The sequence below is a fragment of the Colius striatus genome, chromosome 4 (genome assembly GCF_028858725.1).
Source record: "Colius striatus isolate bColStr4 chromosome 4, bColStr4.1.hap1, whole genome shotgun sequence".
Taxonomy (NCBI): domain Eukaryota; kingdom Metazoa; phylum Chordata; class Aves; order Coliiformes; family Coliidae; genus Colius; species Colius striatus.
Window position 1 is genome coordinate 79,046,805 of NC_084762.1, and position 20,512 is coordinate 79,067,316.

At 37.4% G+C, this 20,512-nt stretch overlaps 1 protein-coding gene across 3 annotated transcripts in view; it reads left to right on the top strand.

Annotated features, from left to right (window-relative positions):
* Positions 1-20,100, top strand: part of EMC2 (ER membrane protein complex subunit 2) — a 46,827-nt gene extending 26,727 nt beyond the window's left edge. For all 3 annotated transcript variants that reach the window (XM_061994949.1, XM_061994948.1, XM_061994950.1), the window contains exons 6-11: positions 3,239-3,324; positions 3,496-3,555; positions 8,416-8,497; positions 9,647-9,757; positions 13,081-13,185; positions 19,049-20,100. In XM_061994949.1, the coding sequence (XP_061850933.1) occupies positions 3,239-3,324; positions 3,496-3,555; positions 8,416-8,497; positions 9,647-9,757; positions 13,081-13,185; positions 19,049-19,135 (531 nt within the window). In that variant the 3' untranslated portion in view covers positions 19,136-20,100. The remainder of the gene's footprint in view (positions 1-3,238; positions 3,325-3,495; positions 3,556-8,415; positions 8,498-9,646; positions 9,758-13,080; positions 13,186-19,048) is intronic.
* Positions 20,101-20,512: the final 412 nt, after the last annotated feature.

The window sequence follows — 20,512 nt, forward strand, 5'->3', positions numbered from 1 at the left end:
CACACCTAGGAATCAGAGCTCTGAATACTTCAGATCTACTGAACAACTATGTGTATGTTTCTTGGCAAGGCATTCAGAATATTTGTGTTATTTATGTGGTGGACAAATGCTAGTAATTGTTTCAAAAATCCCTTACATCCTTGTAGGCATCTTCTCAGCAATTTTAAAGACACCTACAGAAATTCTATGCTCCTATACAACATTTTGTTCTTTTTTTGTAAACTAAGAGTTCTATGTAAATAAAGAGCATTTTTGAATGTTTATTTGAGGATGAAGAGTGTAGATTTCAAGTGCAGATGGTGCTTTATTTTTGATAATAAGGTAGATAAGAGAGTTCAAATTACTATTTTTCAACAAATATCAAAAAAGTGTCATTTTTAAGAAATATTATGGGATTTGTTACAATTTAGAAACAAATAAATTCTGTCAAATGTATATGTAATCCATTTAACTCCTAAGTGCTACCGTAATCCTTTCATTGCATTAGATGACATGCTTGTTATAGGTAAATATCAGTCTATGTTTCTGACTAGAAATAATTGCAGCTTTTAATAAATTAATGTCTTGAGGTTCCAGTGATTTATGTTACTGGAATGTGCTGTGATTAAGAAATAAAGCCACCATGGAGAAAATATGTTTCTGGCCTCTTTGGAGAACTAACTTGCATACAATTGAAGGAGTTACACTAGAAATGGGAGGGTGGCTTTCATAGGCAGTTCCTGTTTGTCATTGCAAATTAAGTTGTCAAATTAATTGATTGATTTTGTATTTAAACAGGTAATTTCAGGGCTTAAGCAGTTTAGTTTTGTTCAGTCTCTTGATTGTTTTTACTTTACATTTTGAAAATAACAACAGAATTTTTAATCCAAAAGCTACATTTTAAAGTAGATTATCTGTTACGTGCAAGAAACAGTCTGTCTTGCAGATACATGATACTCTTCTTTGTGCACACTGTTATCCCCACTTTCATGCTTTGGAGTCAGAGGGCAGCTCTCTGGGCTGAGTATAATATCAGCCATGGATACTGAGTTTAACACCATAGCAAGGTTGCTGACCTGCTTTATGAAGTGCTTAAAGAACAATGGGTTTAATTTTTTGCTTTGTTTTGTTTAGTAAATAGTAGCAAGACCATAAATGTGGGATTCTTTTTATATTTTACAAAATAAGTTTAATTATGTTGTTACCTTTATTTTTAAAAACTCAAAAATAAACAGTATGTTACTGTTATAGTGATAAATGATAAAACTGATACAAGCAGTTAAAATTTCCAGAGTCAGTTATATGACTTCTAGCCAAATGTTTCCCACTAAAAGTAGAATGATAAGATAACTTCACAGGTAGAAGCAGCAGAAAGCAGAATGACTGTGGGTAAAGCCAGCACTCTGCCTGTGTCCTAATTTGACTCCATTTTTTTCTGATGATTTTTCTCTCTGCCTGTGCCTTGCATTTAAGCAGAAGATTGAAATATTTTTTCCTCACCTGGGAAAATGTCACTGAATTTTCATTGAATATGTGTTTGTGGGTGACGAAAGGAAAGAGTAAACCTACAGTTAGTATTAAAAGTACTTCTACCTGTGCTGTTTGAGTAGCTTAAACTAGTTTACTTAAATGCTGCACTCTTCTTCCAGAAGCAATTAATTTGTTCAAATGATGGTCAAATGATGAGAACTTTTTAAATATAATGGTTAATTTAAAATACTGTAAAGATACAAGAGGGTATATGTGACTGTGATCTTAGGAAGGTGCATCATGAAGAAACTAATTTCAGAGCTATCTGCAAAGATTAAAATCGTATCAGGTTTTGTTGAAAAGTTGTCTGTTCTTGTACTTTCAAAGCTTCTGTAAGGTAATACCCAACTATAGAGTCTTTTTATAATATATGAAATGAGAATGGGGTTTACGAAGTGAATGAGCAGTAGAACTTTGCTACCTGAAAAATATGGTGTTTTTTTTTATTCATCAGTATTATTTCACAGAGAAATGACATGTAAGTGTCAATGACATGACATGGAGAGACATTACATGTTTCAGACCGTTCGTCTTCTTGTGTCTGACCACCAAGATCATCAGGGGACTGGAGCATCTTCCTTACAGGGAAAGGCTGCAAGAACTAGATCTGTTTAGTCTAGAGAAGAGGAGACTGAGGGGGGATCTCATTAATATTTACAAATATCTAAATGGTGGATGTCAGGAGGTTGGGGAATCACTTTTTTCTGTTGTATTCAGTGACAGCACAAGAGGTAATGGAAAGAAACTGGAACACAAAAAGTTCCAATTAAACATAAGAAAAAACTATTTCACTGTGAGGGTGATGGAGCCCTGGCACAGGCTGCCCAGGGAGGATGTGGAGTCTCCTTCCTTGGAGGTTTTCAAAACCCGCCTGGATGCATTCCTGTGTGACCTGATCTAGGTAGACCTTCTTGGGCAGGGGAGTTGGATGAGGTGATCTCTACTGGTCCCTTCCAACTCCGAGCATTCTGTGATTCTACGACTAGAGTGTTTATGATCATCCAAGAGAGCAGAGGTTGTAGACAAGGCAAGAGGCATGTTTCTCCTGGTGGTCTGTAACAACTTTTATGGAGTTCAAAATGTAAATACATTATAATTCATGTAACTTGTTTTTATATTGTTTATGTTGAAATACATTTTCCACCCATATATCGAAGTACCGCTCAGTCTTGCCATTGAAATGGCTGTTTTGTATTCCCTCTACTTTGGTGCTCCAAGAATGATGAGAGACTTGTTTGTGAAATTGGTATGTATTCAACATTAATTAAAGATGGCATACCACTCCAACAAGAATGTTTAAACATGGCTGAAAGCCATATTTATACAGTGGCAACCAAGATGCATCTGTGGGATTCTCTAAGACTCAGCCACCATCTCTCCTCGATAGTCACGGATCTTGTGAATGACAAGGTGGGGGTCTTTGGAATGGCTGAAGATTAGCATCCCCTGCTGTTTTGTAATTATCAGGATCTGAACAGTCATTTATTTGAATGAAATAATGCATACAGTTTGTGCCTCCAAAGAAAAGCATACATAATGTGATTGTAAGAAGAGGTTTTCAGTCTCTCAGTGGGATGTCATAGGGTATGTTTATAAACTTCAATCTAGCAGTTGCTCTGCAGTGGAATTCCGCTGATATTGAGAAAATAATTTGCACAGTCAAATTACTTTCTTTACAAAAACCCCGGGAATTATGAGACTCTAATCCTTTATTAATGTCAACCCGTAGGCAGCAAGAAAGCGTAAGATTGCCATTCGAAAAGCCCAGGGGAAAAATCTCGAGGCCATCCGAGAGCTGAATGAGTATCTGGAACAGTGAGTGTCTTACGAGAATACAGACTGTGTTTTGCCATTCTCATAAATCTTTTTAATTAAAATGGAATTTGCATTTGATTTACGCTTTTGCTTCCATGCTGGTCATTTACGGAATCCCTTGCACATTCTTTCTTTTTTTTCCTTTTGCCTTTTCTTGTTTTCTCTGTGCAGATTTGTTGGAGACCAGGAAGCTTGGCATGAACTTGCAGAACTTTACATCAATGAACATGAGTAAGTTGTTTGCAAAGTCCACAGAAAATGTGTCAAATTGAAACCTACTCTGTGTAAATCAAAGACCTCAGTGATTTTTTTTAAGGGCTAGTGATAGAAAGTATGCTGTCTTATTTCCAGTATAACAGGCATCGATGGGAAATAGCTACCAACCTTATTTGCCTACCAAAGGATTATAAGAAGACAGTTGTTTTTCAAACATAAACAGTTTACTTTAGTTACCTGTATGTTTTAGTCATTTTAAAAAACTTATTTTAATAGTAGCTTGAGTGTAGCAGAGAACAGCACTCATTTCCCATATTTTTTAATTCAGGTAATGTTTTTACAACTTACAGATTTTAAATTCTTTACTTTTAAAATCAATTGATCACAGGAACTGGTAGTCTGATTTTCTTTTAGCCTACCTCTGCAAGAACTTTTAGTAACCTTTAAAAACACCCAATCCAAAGCAAGGATCCAGAGTTACAGGCATCTGGTCGCCTGGGTACAAAACCCAGGGCAATCAAGAATGCTGAATGTTGTAGTAACTTGCTTATTGGATATTTAATGTTTTTGTTAGCTTTTTTTTTATTGCTGTAGTGACAGGAGGAAATCCCAGTGTGAAAGGATTAGCTCAGAGCCTTAGTGCAAGTTTTCTAATATCACAGCATTAATTCTAACCTCCACCCAAAGGCGTATCTTTTCTTTTTTCCCACTTCTTTAGTTCTTCAGCCCAGCCTGAATTATATCGCATTGTTTCCTTCCTTCCTTCCTTTCTGGAGAGTTGTAAAAGAATCAAATTCTCCTGGAAGAAATAGCCATTCTCACTGTAATGAAAAAAATGTCCCCTCATTACCTTTCCTTACACCCTACTCTCCAAGAAAAGAATTATTAAACCCTTTCAAATGCTGACTTAAGGAATAATCTAGAATTTTTATAGCCAGCTTTCCAATTGTTTTCAGAAATTCAGCAGCTACCTTTGGAAGAAAAAAGCTTTTTTTAATGGCTAGAAAGATATTTAAATTTGTCAAATCTATCTATACAAAAGCAAATGAGTGGTACAAACGTGCCAATTCCATTACTGGTTTTTGGGAGAGGGACTTGCTATAATCTTTATTACAAAATTATGTGATAAAACCTGAGAAAGAAATTGCATTTCCTTGTATTATTCTTAGTCTGTGATGCCAGTAAAAAATAATGTAGAACTTTCTCCACTTTGTGGAAAAAATTATCTATGATCATTGTACTTTTATGAGCATTATTATTACTTTGATGATTAAATGGGGAAAAATTGGAACCTTAACTAAAAAGCAACTAAAAGATTTTCTTTTTTAGCAGATTATTTGTTTTATCATTGTCACAAATTTAGTCTTGCTTGTGAAATTACCATGCTGTTACCATTGTTCATAAACACACTTAGATGTACAAGGTTTATGTAGTTCTTAGATCTATGTTGTGTTCTGTTACAAGGACTGTGGCTTCTGCTTTTGGAGAATGAGCTGGCTATCTTTTTCTCTTCAAATTAATGCTTGAAATGCATACACAACTATCATAATGTGCACAGCAAAAAACCACAATGTATTCATTTTAAGAAATTATAGATCACGGAATGGTAGTGGTAGGAAGGGAGCTACAGCGATCACCTAATCCAGCCCCTCTGATAAAGCAGGATTACCTGAGAAAGTTGGTCAGAAATGTACCCAGGAGGATTTTGAAAACATCCAGGGAAGGAGACTCCACAGTCTCTCTGGGCAGCCTCTGCCAGGGCTCCATCACCCTCACAGAAAAGAAGTTTCTCCTCATGTTCAAGTGGAACATCTTGTGTTCTAGCTTGTGTCCATTACCCCTAGTCTTGTTACTGAGCTTTACAGAAAAAAGACTGGCCCCAACATCTCTACAGCTTGCCCTTTAGGTATTTATAAACTTTGATAAGATCCCCCATTCTCTGCTCCAGGCTCAACAGCCCTGAGTCCCACAGCTTTTTCTTGTTAAGAGAGATGCTCAAGTGACCTCATCATCTTGGTGGCCCTGCACTGGACTCTCCAGAACCTTCCTGTCTCTCTTTAACTGGGGAGCCCAGAACTGGACACAGGACTCCAGATGTGGCCTTACCAGGGCAGAGTAGAAGGGAAGGATAACTTCGCTCAACATACTGGCCACACTTCTGAATGCACCTCAGGGTACCATTGGCCTTCTTGGCCACAAGTGCACATTGCAGGTTCATGTTACTGCCCACCAGAAATCCCAGCCCTGTATCTGCCGAGCTCCTCTCCAGTAAGTCGCCCCCACCCTTGCTGGTGCATGGGGTTGTTCCTTCCCAGATGCAGGACTCTGAACTTGTCCTTGTTGAACCTCATGAGGTTCCTCTCTGCCCGACTCTCAAGCCAGTCGAGATCCTGCTGAATGGTAGCACAGCCTTCTGGGGAATCAGCTAGTCCTCCCAGTTTGGTGTCATCAACCAATTTGCTGAGGGTACAACTCTGTCCTCTCATCCAGGTTGCTTATAAAGATGTTGAACAAGACTGGCCTCAGAACCGATCCCTGAGGAATCCCCCTGGCCACAGGCCTCCATCTAGGCACCATTAATTCACCACTGTCTGGATTCTGTAGTTCAGGCTGTTCTTAATTCACCTCACTGTTCACTCATCCAACTCATACTTCCTGAGCTTTCCTATGAATATATTAGGAGAGATAGAGTCAAAGGTAAATAGCATCTAAAGTCAAGGTAGATGACATCCAGTGCTCTCCTCTCATCTAGCCAACCAGTTATGCCCTCATAGAAGGTATCAGGTTGGTCAAGCAGGATTTCCCCTTGGTGAATTCATGTTGACTCTCATTTATGAGTATTTTTTCCTTCATGTTTAGAAATGACACCCAGTATGAGTTGCTCCATCACCTTTCCAGGGATGGAGATGAGGCTGATTGGCCTGTAGTTTCCTGCACTCTCCTTCTTGCTGGAGTGACATTGCCCTTCCTCCAGTCCTCAGACACCTCACCTTAGCTCCACGATTGTTAAAAAATGATGGAGAGCAGCTTAGTAGTAACATCTGCCAGCTCCCTCAGCACTCATGGGTGCATCCCATCGGGACCCATGGATTTGTGGATGTCCAGCTTGCCTAGTAGATCCCTAACTCAAATCTCTTCAACTAGATTTTCTTTCTATCCTCCAGGGACTATACTTATCGAGGGCTGGTCTTAGAAGTAAAGACTGAGTCAAAGGTGTTTAGTAGCTCCACCTTTTCTGCATCTTCTTCACGATGTCGTTCAGCAGAGGATTCACATTCTCCCAAGTCTTCCGTGTGCTGTGGATGTACTTGAAGAAGCCTTTCTTGTTCTTCTTTACATCCTTTGCCAGATTTAATTCCATGAGGGCTTTAGCCTTCCTTGTTGCATCCCTGCTTACTCTTGATGACATTTCTGTACTCTTCGCAAGTATAGACCAGGCCCTTCTTCCACATTCTGTATGCTTTCTTCTTCCATTTGAGTTGTTTCAGAAGCTTCCCATTCATTCACACAGGCCTCTTACCTGTTTTAACTGATCTTTCACTTGTGAGGATACACTGATCTTGGGCTTGGAGGAAGTGGCACTTGAAGATTAAATGGCTTTCCTGGGCACCCCAAGCCTATGAAATTCCTCCAAGCAAGTCTTTGAAGAGGCCAAAGTTAGCTCTCCTGAAGTCCTGGATCGCAGTCCTGCTTTGTGCCCTGCTTCTTCCACAGAGGATCTTGAACTCCACCATTTCATGGTCACTGGAGCCAAAGGCTGCCTCCAACCTTCACATCCTCAAAAGATCTTCTTTATTTATTAGCATAAGGTCCTGCAGCACACCCCTCCTTGCTGTGTCAGGAAGTTGTCATTAAGGTACTGAAGGAACCTCCTGAACTGTGCGTACTTAGCTGTGTGACATTGCCAGCCAGATATCAAGGTGGTTGAAGTCCCCCAGGAGAACCAAGGCCAGTGATCATTAGGCTGCTCTCAGCTGTCTGTAGAAGGCCTCATTGACTTCCTGATCAGGTGGCAGGTTATATGGTTTAATATTCTCTCATAATTGCCAAATTGCTCTTACTCTGATATTAAATATCTACCCACACTGCCATTATAAACATCGTGTCTCTGAATTTTGGAATCCTGTCATATAAACACCACACTGCAGTACTATCACATGTCTGTGGAAGATGCAAATTCTGCAGGAAACCCTATTACTTGAAAGATTATGGAGCTAGAATTTTTTATAAATTAAATAAATGTACATTTTGAGCTTGACTTCTTAATTCTTTCTGAAAGCTTTCATTTCAAAAGGGAGTACTAGCCTTTTCTTTTGCAATGATAAGTTTTTGCCCATTTGGACTGTTATATTGTGTTCAAGTATAGATTTGAACTGTTTGATTTTTAGAACTCTTCTTAGTGTGATTTTTCAGTCTCTCTTCTGTGGTTGACTATGAGCAAATAAAGTTAACTGACAGTGTAAGTGCTGTGAACTGTAACTTCATTTGTGAGTCCTGAAATAGCTGAATTTTCTCATAGAAAAAATGAAGCATTTTGTAGTCTGAGTTAAACTTCTTATAGTACTGAATGCCTGTGCCTACTTTTCAGTCTTACTGATAAGAAATAGCAGTTATTGTAAGAAATTAGTATGTTAAATGTGTTCCATGAGCTGTTCCATATATATCTAAACTTAATTTTGGTATTTTTTGCACTATGATGTAAAAATATTAACTTGAGATTTCAAACAAGATTTTAAAAGAAAACGTTTTGATTAATTGTGAATCGTGAAATTACAGAAAAGAAGGCAAGACTTCTTTTATTGTGCTGCAAAAAAACCTGAAGCAAAGTAATGTATACCTCTGTTTCATTTTGTTACTGTTTTTTACGTTCCTCAGCTATGCAAAGGCAGCCTTCTGCTTAGAAGAGCTTATGATGACTAATCCACACAACCACTTATATTGTCAACAATATGCTGAAGTAAGTATTTTCAGGAAAAATCAGTTATGTTTGAATACGTATTCTGGTTTTATGTTACTGAAGTGGTGAAAATGGAATAAAAAATGGTTTCTTTAATTTTTCCCTTGGAGATTTAAGAGAGTACACAAGGAATGCTAACATATCATAGAACTTAACATGTTAAGAAAACTATGTTTTCTTGCTCAGTGTGACTGAGCTAAATATAAGAGTAAGGGCAGGAATTATTGAAGCTAAAAATTAATTTTCAAATGAGCTATTCTTGTTGAAGTGTTTATGCACTTTACAAATTAATTGCATGAGAAGTTAAACTTTTCCACAACAACGCTGCCTAGGAGATTATGATATACTACTTGTTATTGTGGAGCCAGATCTTGGAATCCACATAGGACAATCTGCCTGAAAGAGCACTGGAGGGAGAGAGGACTCAAGGATTTTAGCCATTTGCACTCTTTTTTCAGATGTTTGGGGTTTTGTTTTTTTTTTTTTTTTCTTAAATTGTACTGTACTGTTCAAAATGTATTTAATTTGTTTAGTTAATGTGGATAAAATTGGGTTAACATTAAAAGTTGAAAGTCTGAATAGCTTTCTGGTGGCAAGACTGTGAAGGATGTGTTCTAGTGTTTATCCCTCTTTTTGTTGATCTAATAACAGCAAAATGAATAGAAAAACAGTGGGGTAATCTTCTAAACTTTGTGAGCTGTTTTGCAATTGAATAGGTAATGAAAGGCGTTGTTGGTTTGTGTTCTGGCGCAATGATGTGATGAAGGAATACAGAGTTAGTAAAGATTTATAAGAGTCATAATTTAGCTTTTGGTTTAAAGTTTGTGCCACTTTTTGCGAGAGACTATCCCAAGGTTGTAAGTCTGTGTGTAGGTGCAAAATAGTATCTTTTTATTCTTGTAACAACAAAGTAATTAAATTAATGCTGCCTTTTTGTCTCCTGTAGTTAAACACTTTTAAGTTCGTATATTGAAAAGAGCTCAGATTTCTCCCAAGTCAGTATTTTGCTTGGATTCAGTATTTGGTAGGACTCATCTGATTTGAAATATCATGAAAAACAGACATGAAGTTTTGTAATACTTTTTCTTCAAGAGTGAATGCCTGAGGTATGGATGACGTGCAAGTTTCATGAGCTTATAATTTGTGCAGGTTAAATACACTCAAGGGGGGCTTGAAAACCTTGAGCTATCAAGAAAGTATTTTGCGCAAGCACTGAAGCTTAACAACAGAAATATGAGAGCTTTGTTTGGACTTTACATGGTAAGCCTGATTATGTATTTTCCATGTTACGATTTTGCACGTGTTTTTATTGTGCATGTATATTGTCCTTTAGCATTTGGGTTTTTTTTTTCTTTAATTTCAGTTTAATTTAATAGCTCAGATTATTAACACTGTTTTAAATTACTGAGTATGGACAATTTTATGCCAGCAAGTACTCCATACTGTAAGTGCTCTTAATCCTTAAGACTTGCCCATGTTTTCCAAAGAATTATGAATATTGACACATGAGGGTAACTTCATGAAAGAGGATTTAAAGTCATATCCCTCTCTGCAGGATGGTAAGCTGCTGAAGAGCACCAGCATAGTACGATAGCTAGGGGATGTTTTCTTTTTAACCAGCCTGTGGGGTTTTTTTTCTTAATCTTTTTCTCCAATTTCTAAATAGATCTTTCTACTTTCAGTTAAAAAATGAGTCATCATCTTGCACAGCATTGTTGACTTGAGTCTATTGTTACCAGTTCTTTGGTTTATCTAAAGATACTGAGGTCTCTATTGAAGATCTTCCTTCAAATCTTATATCTTTTAAAAGACCTTTTCAGGAGCAAAACCAGAAAGGTTTCATATATGTTTTTTTGTTAAAAACTCTGTGCCACACTTCTCATAGAATCATAGAATGATAGGGCTTTTGTCTTTGTGAGGCAGACAAGTTACAGAGACAGGTCAGTTGGGTAACTTTGAGGCTTCCTATAAATACCAGGCAATAGGAGCTTCCTTTCAAGGACTTGTTAGGCATCACCTTTATGACTCAACGAGACTTGGACCTAATCTTCTTAGCCCATCTGCAGAGATTTTTTGGCTTGTGATTTTATGTTCAAGAAGAGAAGATTGGCTCCTTGCTGTTCCTTAGGTCATTTACCTTTTTGACAGTAAGTTTTGTAGCAAGTCTGTTTATTGGCCTAATTTGATTTTTAAAGTGTGTATACATACAGAGCTGTGCATTGATTCTACAACAGGCCTGGGAGGCCTGGCTTGTCCTCTCTCAGATCTTACATCCTGCCTGCTATTTTCAATCTGTAAATTATTAGGTTTAGAGCCTGGTATCTATGATGATCTGATTGACAGCCTTGAGCTAATAAGACACAAGCATTTGAGAAACCTTTTATTTTGATGGTGCCTGAAAGACATAAGCGTAAACTCTGATTTGCATAGCACAAGTTTATTACTGAGAAGGAAATGTATATGTTCTCTTTCAGTTCTTCAATTTTTCTCATCTGGCTGCTTGGAAAAAATACATTTCACTATGTATTTTTTTCCAAGCACAGCTTGCCATCGCTGCTTCTGTATCTTGCCTTTGTCTCCTAATTGCTTTTTAATGCTGTTTTCAGGCTTTAGGATCTGGTTTTGCTGTGGCTGCTGCTTTTGTACTTGACAAACATGCACAGTGTTTCTAGTCCCCCACAGAATGTCCAAAACCTGAAAAATTCTCCACAAAGGCATTCAGCTGTGTCTGCTGAGGAAACCACTCAGTATTTTACTGAATTCAGGAAACCAGACAGAATGATAGCAACATGATTTTACCAAAGGGCAGTGATATTTGACCAACTTGATAGCCCTTTATGAAGATGTAACCAGATGGATAGATGGTGGTGCAGTGGATGTGATTTATCGTGATTTCAGTAAAGCATTTGACACCATTTCCCACAGCATCCTCACAGCAAAACTGAGAAAAGGTGGACTGGATGATCAGGTAGTGAGGTGGATTGTTAACTGGTTGAAGGGAAGAAGGCAGAGAGTTGTGATCAATGGGGCAGGATCTAGTTGGAGGTCTGTGTATAGCAGAGTCCCTCAGGGGTCAGTGCTGGGACTGGTACTGTTCAATATATTGATTAATGACCTTGATGAGGGAACAGAGGCACTGTGAGCAAGTTTGCTACTGCAGGGAGTGGCTGACACACCAGACACACCAGAAGGCTGTGCTGCCATTCAACGAGACCTGGACAGGCTGGAGAGTTGGGCAGGGAGAAATCAAATGAAATTCAGCAATGACAAGTGTAGAGTCTTGCATCTGGGAAAGAATAAGCCCATATACCAGTACAGGTTAGGGAATGAACTCTTAGAGAATCATGTAGGGGAAAGGGACCTCGGGGTCCTGGTGTACAGCAGGATGAGCATGAGCCAGCAATGTGCCCTCGTGGCCAAGAAGGCCAATGGCATCCTGGGGTGTATGAGAAGAGGTGTGGGCAATAGGTCAAGAGAGGTTCTCCTCCCCCTCTACTCTGCCCTTGTGAGACCACATCTGAGATATTATGTCCAATTCCAGGCCCCTCAGCTCAAGGACAGGGAGCTGCTGGAGAGAGTTCAGCATAGGGCCATAAAGATGATGAAGGGCGTCTCCCTTATGATGAAAGGTTGAGGGAGCTGGGGCTCTTTAGCTTGGAGAAGAGGAGACTGAGAGGTGACCTCATTAATGTTTACAAATACATAAAAGTGAGTGTCAGGAGAATGGATCCAGGTTCTTCTCAATGATGTCTAATGATAGGACAAGGGACAATGGGTACAAGCTGTAACATAGACGTTCCAAAGAAATACAAGGGATAATTTCTTCACTGTGAGGTTGAGGGAACACTGGCACAGGCCACCCGGATGGGTTGTGGAGTCTCCTTCTCTGGAGACATTCAAAACCCACCTGGATGAGTTCTTGTATGACCTATTCTAGGTGATCCTTCAGGGCAGTTGGACTGGATGATCTTTTGAGGTCCCTTTCAACCCTTAAGATTCTGTGATTCTGTAACTATACTAGGTGACACATTCAATTCATACAAGCATGACTTGAATGCAGTTGTGAGTTTGTGGAGGCCACTTCTTTGACATTCCCATTTCAGCAGGTAGTTTCAGGGAAACATGGTCATCTTTTTTTCAGATGAAGATGAGCATAGTTTATGTATAAAGACTTACCTGCAGTCTAAAAGGTGTTTTCTCATGCTTCAGGGAAAAATGTCGTGTTTTTAATGGCAATTTGGACACACAAGTGATTTATTTTATATCACCTCTCGTAGCAAATTGAATAGGGTAAACTAATTCATAACTCTCACTTTAGCAAAAGCAAATTGGATTAGCTGATCATGTCCAGATTTGGTTTCTAACTCTGTACGCAACTGAAGTTTAATTTAGCTTTAGTTAAAACAATTGCTTAAAAAGTTTGTTTAGCTAGTTCTTAACTGGATGCTATTTGACAGTAACTTTTTATTTTATCTGCTATCACTGTGCATGGAGTTCTGAATGCAAAGGTGCTGAATGCTTTCAGTTTATATCATGCACATATATTTTATAGTTAATGTTGTTTTTTATTTTTGTAATCCTAGTCTGCCAGCCATATTGCTTCCAATCCAAAAGCAAGTGCAAAAATGAAAAAAGATAATATGAAATATGCCAGCTGGGCAGCTAACCAAATAAACAGAGCATACCAGGTTAGTACATCACTGTTTTATGATACTCTTAACATGCTTTGTGGTTCTTTGCTGCACTTTTATCAACTGCTGTTCAAGATGTTAGATATGGTGTGTAAATCAACATCATTTACTTGGATATTTTGAGTTATACTTCTGTTTGATTTCCTGGATGCTTTTATTAATAGAAGGTTGCTATTTTACAGTTATTAGTATTGTTTTCTTATTAGCTTTAAACAGATCTTTTTTTCTCCTAACATTAACTGAATGTAGAGTAGTGTAATGTTGACCTCCAAGACTCAGTTCTATGGCAAAGTATTTTAACAAAACTTGGTATACCTCAATTCTTAGAATAACTTGGTCATCTGCTTCTATTTTACTAGAAAACAAGTGAAAATGCTAGAATTTTCTTTTCCTTCAGTTTATTCTGACCTTTTGAAATCATATTTAATGATGTTGCTAATAAACTTTTGTATTAACATCTATTTTTGCTTTTGTATTATAAGCCTCGGTATTTTTTTCTGTAACTATGAATGAGAAGAGGTTTTAGCTCATGGGTTTTGCTGTCTCTGCGTCTTAAACTCAATATGTCCATTTCACACCCTTGCAGCTATTTTTAACGATCTGCCAATCAAAGTTTATGTATGAGTAATCCTGAACATCAACATCACACTGGCCAGTTCTCCCCAGAACTTTTTCTGAGAAAAAATATTGATATTAAATGCAAAAACTTTATATATATGTGTCAATGGTCCTTTATTTCTGTAACATTTCTGTGTCACAGTTTTTTGACCAGCTTCCTCTATTACTACACAATTAAATTAGGATTTTCTTTGATGGCCAGTGTAGATTTCTTAATACGCTCTATGTCAGTTCATTACCAAGAGTGCAGCTTCTTGTGACTGACCTGATTTTGATATATTACAACTTTGAAGTATTTTTCATTTCCCCTGATTGGCCTTGTAGCCTTTGACTCTACAATTAGAATATTGTATCCCTGAGGACGTAATTGAACATTTTACACTTGTGTGCCCAAAGTTTCATTTATCTGTTTTGCTGTTTACATGACTTCCTGCTTTTCATTATTATTAATGAAATTTACCTGCTCATGACATTAAGATGTGTATGAATTACCAGCATTGTGTCATTTCCCATAAATAAACAGGCCTTCTTTTGATTTCAGTATGTCTGACATTCCTCTAAGCATAACATTGATGGAAACCTCAAGCAAGGTGTAAAGGTGTAAAAAAAACAACCAACCAACGAAAAAAAAAAAGTCCAACAACAAAAACAAAGAAAACCCCCCAAATCCTCTTGAAGAACAGAGCACACAGTGGATTCACCACTGATAGAACAAAACAAGTTTTAAAAGATGTGTAAATTTTGAGTGAAAACTCTTATTCCACGTTTTACACCTTAATAAAACAAACTGCTTGGATTAGAGGGATTTGAACACGTTTTAAGAAATAAAATAACCAAAGTTTCCAGTTCAAAGCACCAGTAGAGCGCTTTCAGTAGGCCTGCTGGCACTTCTGTGGAACAGCTCCTTTCAGGGTGCATGAGGATGGAAATGTAACACCAGTGCTGACAGTGGAATGGTGACATTTCAAGATTAAAGCCTAGAAATAGGCATCTCTTGGTTCTAAGTGTAATGACAGTTTAATTATGAGAGTTTGTAATTACCTGAGTCACAGCTAGCTAGCTAAGCTTGCCTTTTTCTTTGCTCTCTGTGTGAAGTGGTGTTGCCAGGGTTTTTCTGGTGGGGAGTGTGTTGGTGTATGTGTTTTGGTTTTGTTGTTCACTGGAAAGTACGATTCCACTGCTTCTGTGAAGATCTTTTGGATCCTATATTAAGCATTCTTGGTTGAAGCTTGCACCATGTTAATACAACTAACATATACTTAAAACCCATATCGTAACTTCCTTATGACTTCATGCTTTTGTGATACATTGCATACTTTTTAGCTGTTTTGTACAAACACCATATCTGACTGCAACCACAGGGGGAATTTGGCTGTACAGAACATGTCAGTGCTCAGGCCAGGATTTAGCAAGCAAATGATGTGAACACCGTGCTCTTCACACAATTACCACAAGAAGCCCTAGTGACTGCAGCTGGACAGGACTGCCCGAGCCCAACCCTACTGAGCTTGTTATATGACTGCAGAAGGATTTGGCCACTCCAGCGTAATTATGTCAGAGTCCTACAACATCCAACTGCTACAGCACAGAGTGTTTGGTGATGTAGTAGGTGGCAGTTTCCCCTGTGAGCCAGTATGGAATTGTTGCTCTCTTACCATGTTGAGTGGTTGGATATTGTTATCTTTTGAACCTAAGGATGAAACCTTGGTCACTTGTGCCGGTGGAAGTCCTTACAGTATTCCTCCATTACTGGAGGTTTGTCTAGCCAGGTTTTAAGCTAGATACTTGAAATATCTTTATAAATGCTCACTACTTTCTTTGCATTATCCAAAGCACTTTGCAAAGTGTAATCAGAGCCTTAAGAACTTGTTCAGTTTGTCATTGACTTGTTTTATTAGTTGGACTTCCTACTATTAAATCCATGTTCATGTCATGTTCTAGAGAATAAGATGAATTTTGAATCCTGACTTGGATGCCCAGACAAATTATAGCAATTTGTTACTTGAATATATGAATTTATTAATTCAGAAGGTTGCTTTTGAGCAATTGTCTTGCAGGGAAATCTTTCCTCATTTTCAATCTGGATTTGAACTTGAATTACCAGCAGTTTGCTGAGTAATTTTGGAAAACTACCTTTATTTATTTGAATTCAGCACTGGCTGGTTGCAATTTTAATTTTATATGCAATTTACTTGAAATATTTTTATTGATGCCCTTTTTTCGATTTGCTCTTTCATTCAGGCAGTTTGCTGTTGCAGTTGATTTTTGCTTTTCCTAGGCAATCCTGTATGATCTCAGAGGAACTTTTTAGTTTATTGTCATTTAAAGAAAACAATCTTTGGTTATGAAAAGAAAAGCTTATTTTCACCAGTGTTGTTTGGACTGTACAGCAGTTTCTTTGCAGGAAAATATGGTGGTAAAGAGTAGTTGAATTAAATACTTTCTGAAAAGCACAGATATTTCATGCTCCATCTGGTTAATGTACCTATTTTTATGTTAAATATGTAACCCTCTGTGCTGATTAGTACTTCTCATCTGTGCCTAATCTAGGAGAAATGTAAACTTTCAAAGGAAGACAGAAAAGTTTTGTAGCTAGGGCTGCTGCGTGGAGCTAGAATTCCTGGCTGCTAACACATGCTTTGGGAAAAAAGGGCATTATTCTCTAGGCCACTTAAATTTAATTGGTCTGGTGAAAAAAAACACACATAAAATTTAATTTTAATCTTTTATTTCAGATGTTAGAGAATTACTCATTATTCAAAGAATTATTTTAAGTTTATTATTATTGTAATCTTAGTTTTGCCTTATCACTGGGAAACTGGATTATTCTGTCTGTGCAGACCCTGTGAAGAATATGTGTCTGTTTTGACTAAGGACATGAGTCACAGTTACTTTAACATCAAAACAAAATATGGCTACCTAGTGCTCTTCAATTAGGTAATTGGTTTAGCATGTCCTGTAGTAGAAACTTTTCAGCAGAAGCAGGCAAGTTTGATTAATGCTCACAAAAATCTTTAACGTGATCCTACTCGTAGTAATTTTCCAGGTACATGTTTCTTGGGTACATTGCAAAATTCCTCTGTGTTAGCAATCCACATGTTATTTATGGTTGGAGAGAGGTGATTTTGTTACAAACCATTTGGGAAACAGAAAATTAAATCATGATTTTAAGAAATGGATTCCGGCTCAATCAGTCAAATTGCTGTATAATGGCAGAATAGACAAAATAATTGTTCGTCAGGGCAAATTTGAAGTGATTACATTTCCAAGTATACTTCTGTTTGTTATGACACAACATTTGATTTTATTTGTTCAGCTTAAAGTGCACGTCAGTAGCATGAAAGCAACCGCTCTTGAAATTAGCAAGTAACATTTTTCCAAACTGATGTCTTCTGTCAGTTTTGCTTTCAGGGTCCCCAAAGAGAAGTAAAAGAAATACAATTCTTACTTGGAAGCTGTGCCCTGCGTGCTTTCTGGGTGTCTTGCCAAGTGTGCTTTTTGATCACAGTATATTCAGGCTTCTGTACTTTTAATTGAAATCTCTGAGTGCTTTGAATTTGAAAAAACTTTAGGCCATGGATTCTGAGTTCTATTTTTTAGTTTGCTTTTTTTTTTTTTTTTAAATGAAAGGATTTCATAAGAGTCCCCAAGTATCTGTTTGGGAGTATTCCTGTTTAGTGTGAACAAAAAGAGGATATGGTTTTAAGTCTGATCCATGCAAAAGTGGCTTCTCTCACCTGTGAGAGTGTTAAGAAATCTTCGATTTTCCTCCGAAGTTGACTACTACAAGTCACTATGGAAACTGCACAACCTGAAGAATGAGTTTACAGATAGTACTAGAGTCAAAACGTGGTGCATCAGTTCCTCCTCTGGAAATACAAACTATGAAAGTACCACGTTTTCAGTATATCTCTTAACTATGAAGTGTTGTCGCTGTAACAACATTTCATTCTCCTAAGTGTTTCAGTTGAAACAGCATCTCATTTACTTTGCCAAAACTATTTTTTTAAGAACTCAGCCCTAATTTGAAATCCCAATGTTAGATTGTAGCCTGGGGGTCAAAAGCAGGTTAACAGGTTCTGCAGCTTGTTGCTGGTGTGATATTACCTAGGTTTGATGACTTAATCTTTCTTAACAGGTCACAAAGAGTTTGCTAAATTAAGTTAATTACAAGAGAGAAGGGACACATTATAAATCAAGGACTAACTATGCGAGACACCAGTGGTATTTGAAATAAAAAAACCCATTAAATCGAAAATTTATTGAGTGTTTAGATGTTAACATTTAGGTAGAGAACAAGCTATTTTACTAGCAGCAAGTTATAGCTACTGCTTCTGTAATTTCTTTGCCAACCCTCACAGTCCCAAGTGCAAAACATTTTAGTACAGGTGTATTAAAAATCACCGAGAGCTTGCTTTGACTGAAAACCAACCTAATTGGTAAATCCAGTGCGTTAGATATGGCTGATGGGTGATGGGGATCATCGGTACAGTTAGAAAAACCATTTGGAGGTCAGCGCGATGTGATCCACATCTCCTACCTTTCTTACCCCTTCCTTTCCCAAACTTGGAAGCGTATGTCTTAGGGAATCGGAAGCCAGCAGTAGTATTTATTGAGCTCTATTTTTCTTTGTTATCAAGACAGACATTATTACAAAGGTTCTCTGAAATTGCTGTTGTAATAGTAGGTTACAGTCAAATATAAGGTCATTATAATTACTTTGAATTATAAAATATAATTATTGATGATTGGATTATTTTATAGGAGATTTTGATGAATAAACCCTTATCTGTCTCACTGTAACAAAACCAGAAAAAAAGATTAGCGTCAATAATATGTCCAAATCTTCCTACTACTTAAGTTGTAAATATGATCTAATTTGGATCACATTAAAAAATTAAGCCTGAAATAAAATTTCTATTAAAGCTTACAGAACAAACAAAACAGCAGGAAGATTGCCATTCAGATAAACGTTACATTCGGAAGTGGAATATTTATTAGTGCTGAATATACAAATTCAGAGCAAATGAGTGAAATTAGGGAGTTTTGCTGTATTTTTCATTACTTATTAGAGGAAGAGTGCTAGAGCTTCTATTGCAATAAAAACGCTGAGGTTTAGTGAACTAAAAAGGAGGCTGCGCTTTTAGGTTTGTAGTAAGTTAAGTTAATTTTTGGTACTTAGTGTTTATAACCATTGTTTGCACAGAATTTCTCATGTGACAATTTTGTTGTTGTTGTTTAGTTTGCAGGTCGCAGTAAGAAAGAAACTAAATATTCATTGAAGGCAGTGGAAGACATGTTGGAGACCCTGCAAATCACTCAGTCTTAGGTTGGCACAGAGATACAATATCACATTTTCCGGTTCCATGATCAACTTGTAATGACATATGGGTTATGTTACTCTAGTGCTGTTAAAAGTTAATTTTGTATTGATTAATGTGCTATCTAAAATAATGTTTTCTGAAAACTAAAATGCCTCTTTATTGCTGCTATGAGAAATGTGATGAATACCCACTGAAATGACTTGTAACTGAAATAACTTATTCATACAGACAACATAAGAAATTACATGCGTTGCACGTCAGTCTCTTCAGATTTTTGTATCTACAATACCTGCTTTTAAGCCATAATTTGTAGAAATAAACTTGTTAAATGATTTAAAAAAAAAACCCAGTGATTTATTGGATTTGCAGTGGAAATTATGAGTTTATAGATGTAGATGAGTAACGTATCTTAGAAACTTTGGTCATATTTATGTATTTAAGAATAAAAGCGTGCTACGGGTGCCCACTTTCTGGTAAATGTTTACCTTGCAGCAAGGTGTGACTATGAATACACTTTGTTAGAGAAAAAAAATATGTTAACTGTTTTATCAATCAGTTGATATCCCGTATTGTGGAAATGGAGAAAACTTATTTGCGTGCTTTGCTTCAGAGGTGCTGTTATACTGGCTTAAGGCCAAAGACATTCTTCTCTGTGGCTTTGTGGGCAAATGCTTCCATACACACATAGTTCTCCAATCAGTAAGTGCATATGCACTTTTTTATTCCTTCTCTATGTCCTTTGTTGCACAGGTGTTCCACATCATGAATTTGAAAACCATCTGAACTCAGGGCTGCGTGTTAATTTTGTGGGTACGATATGGGTAACCTTCACTGTGTGTAAGCTGTGGCATATTAGCTTCTCCACAGTCACCAAGTATTGCTGCACTGTAAAGATGAGACAGCTTGTTCAGCTGCCTTGCACTTACTGGAGGATAAAAGTCTGTTTATACCATTTGCATGAAGCATCTAGCACACTGTATATCTGTATTGTATTTGTCTTTAGGCTCTTGTTTATTTACTCAGATAATTAGTCAAAAACCCTAATTCACGCATTTTGTAGTTCTGATCCTTCTGGATGTTGCTCAGATCTGTACTGTGGCAATTCAGTTGTACAGCTATCATTTAATTTAGTATGGCTTCAGCAAGATTGCACAACAGCAGCAACATACCCTTGACAAATTTTAATAAAAATGCTGCAGTGTCATTTTCATCAGTGCTGCCACCACCCAAGCTGATCTGAGTTTCAGATTTTTTACTGCCTACTCGATATAGATCAGTAGGTTAAAGGCTGTGTATTAAAATGTCCTTTTTATGACCCTGGAGTTGATGTAATAAAACAAAGCTGAGTTCCTGCTTAAAAACAAAGCAGCAACAAAAGCTTC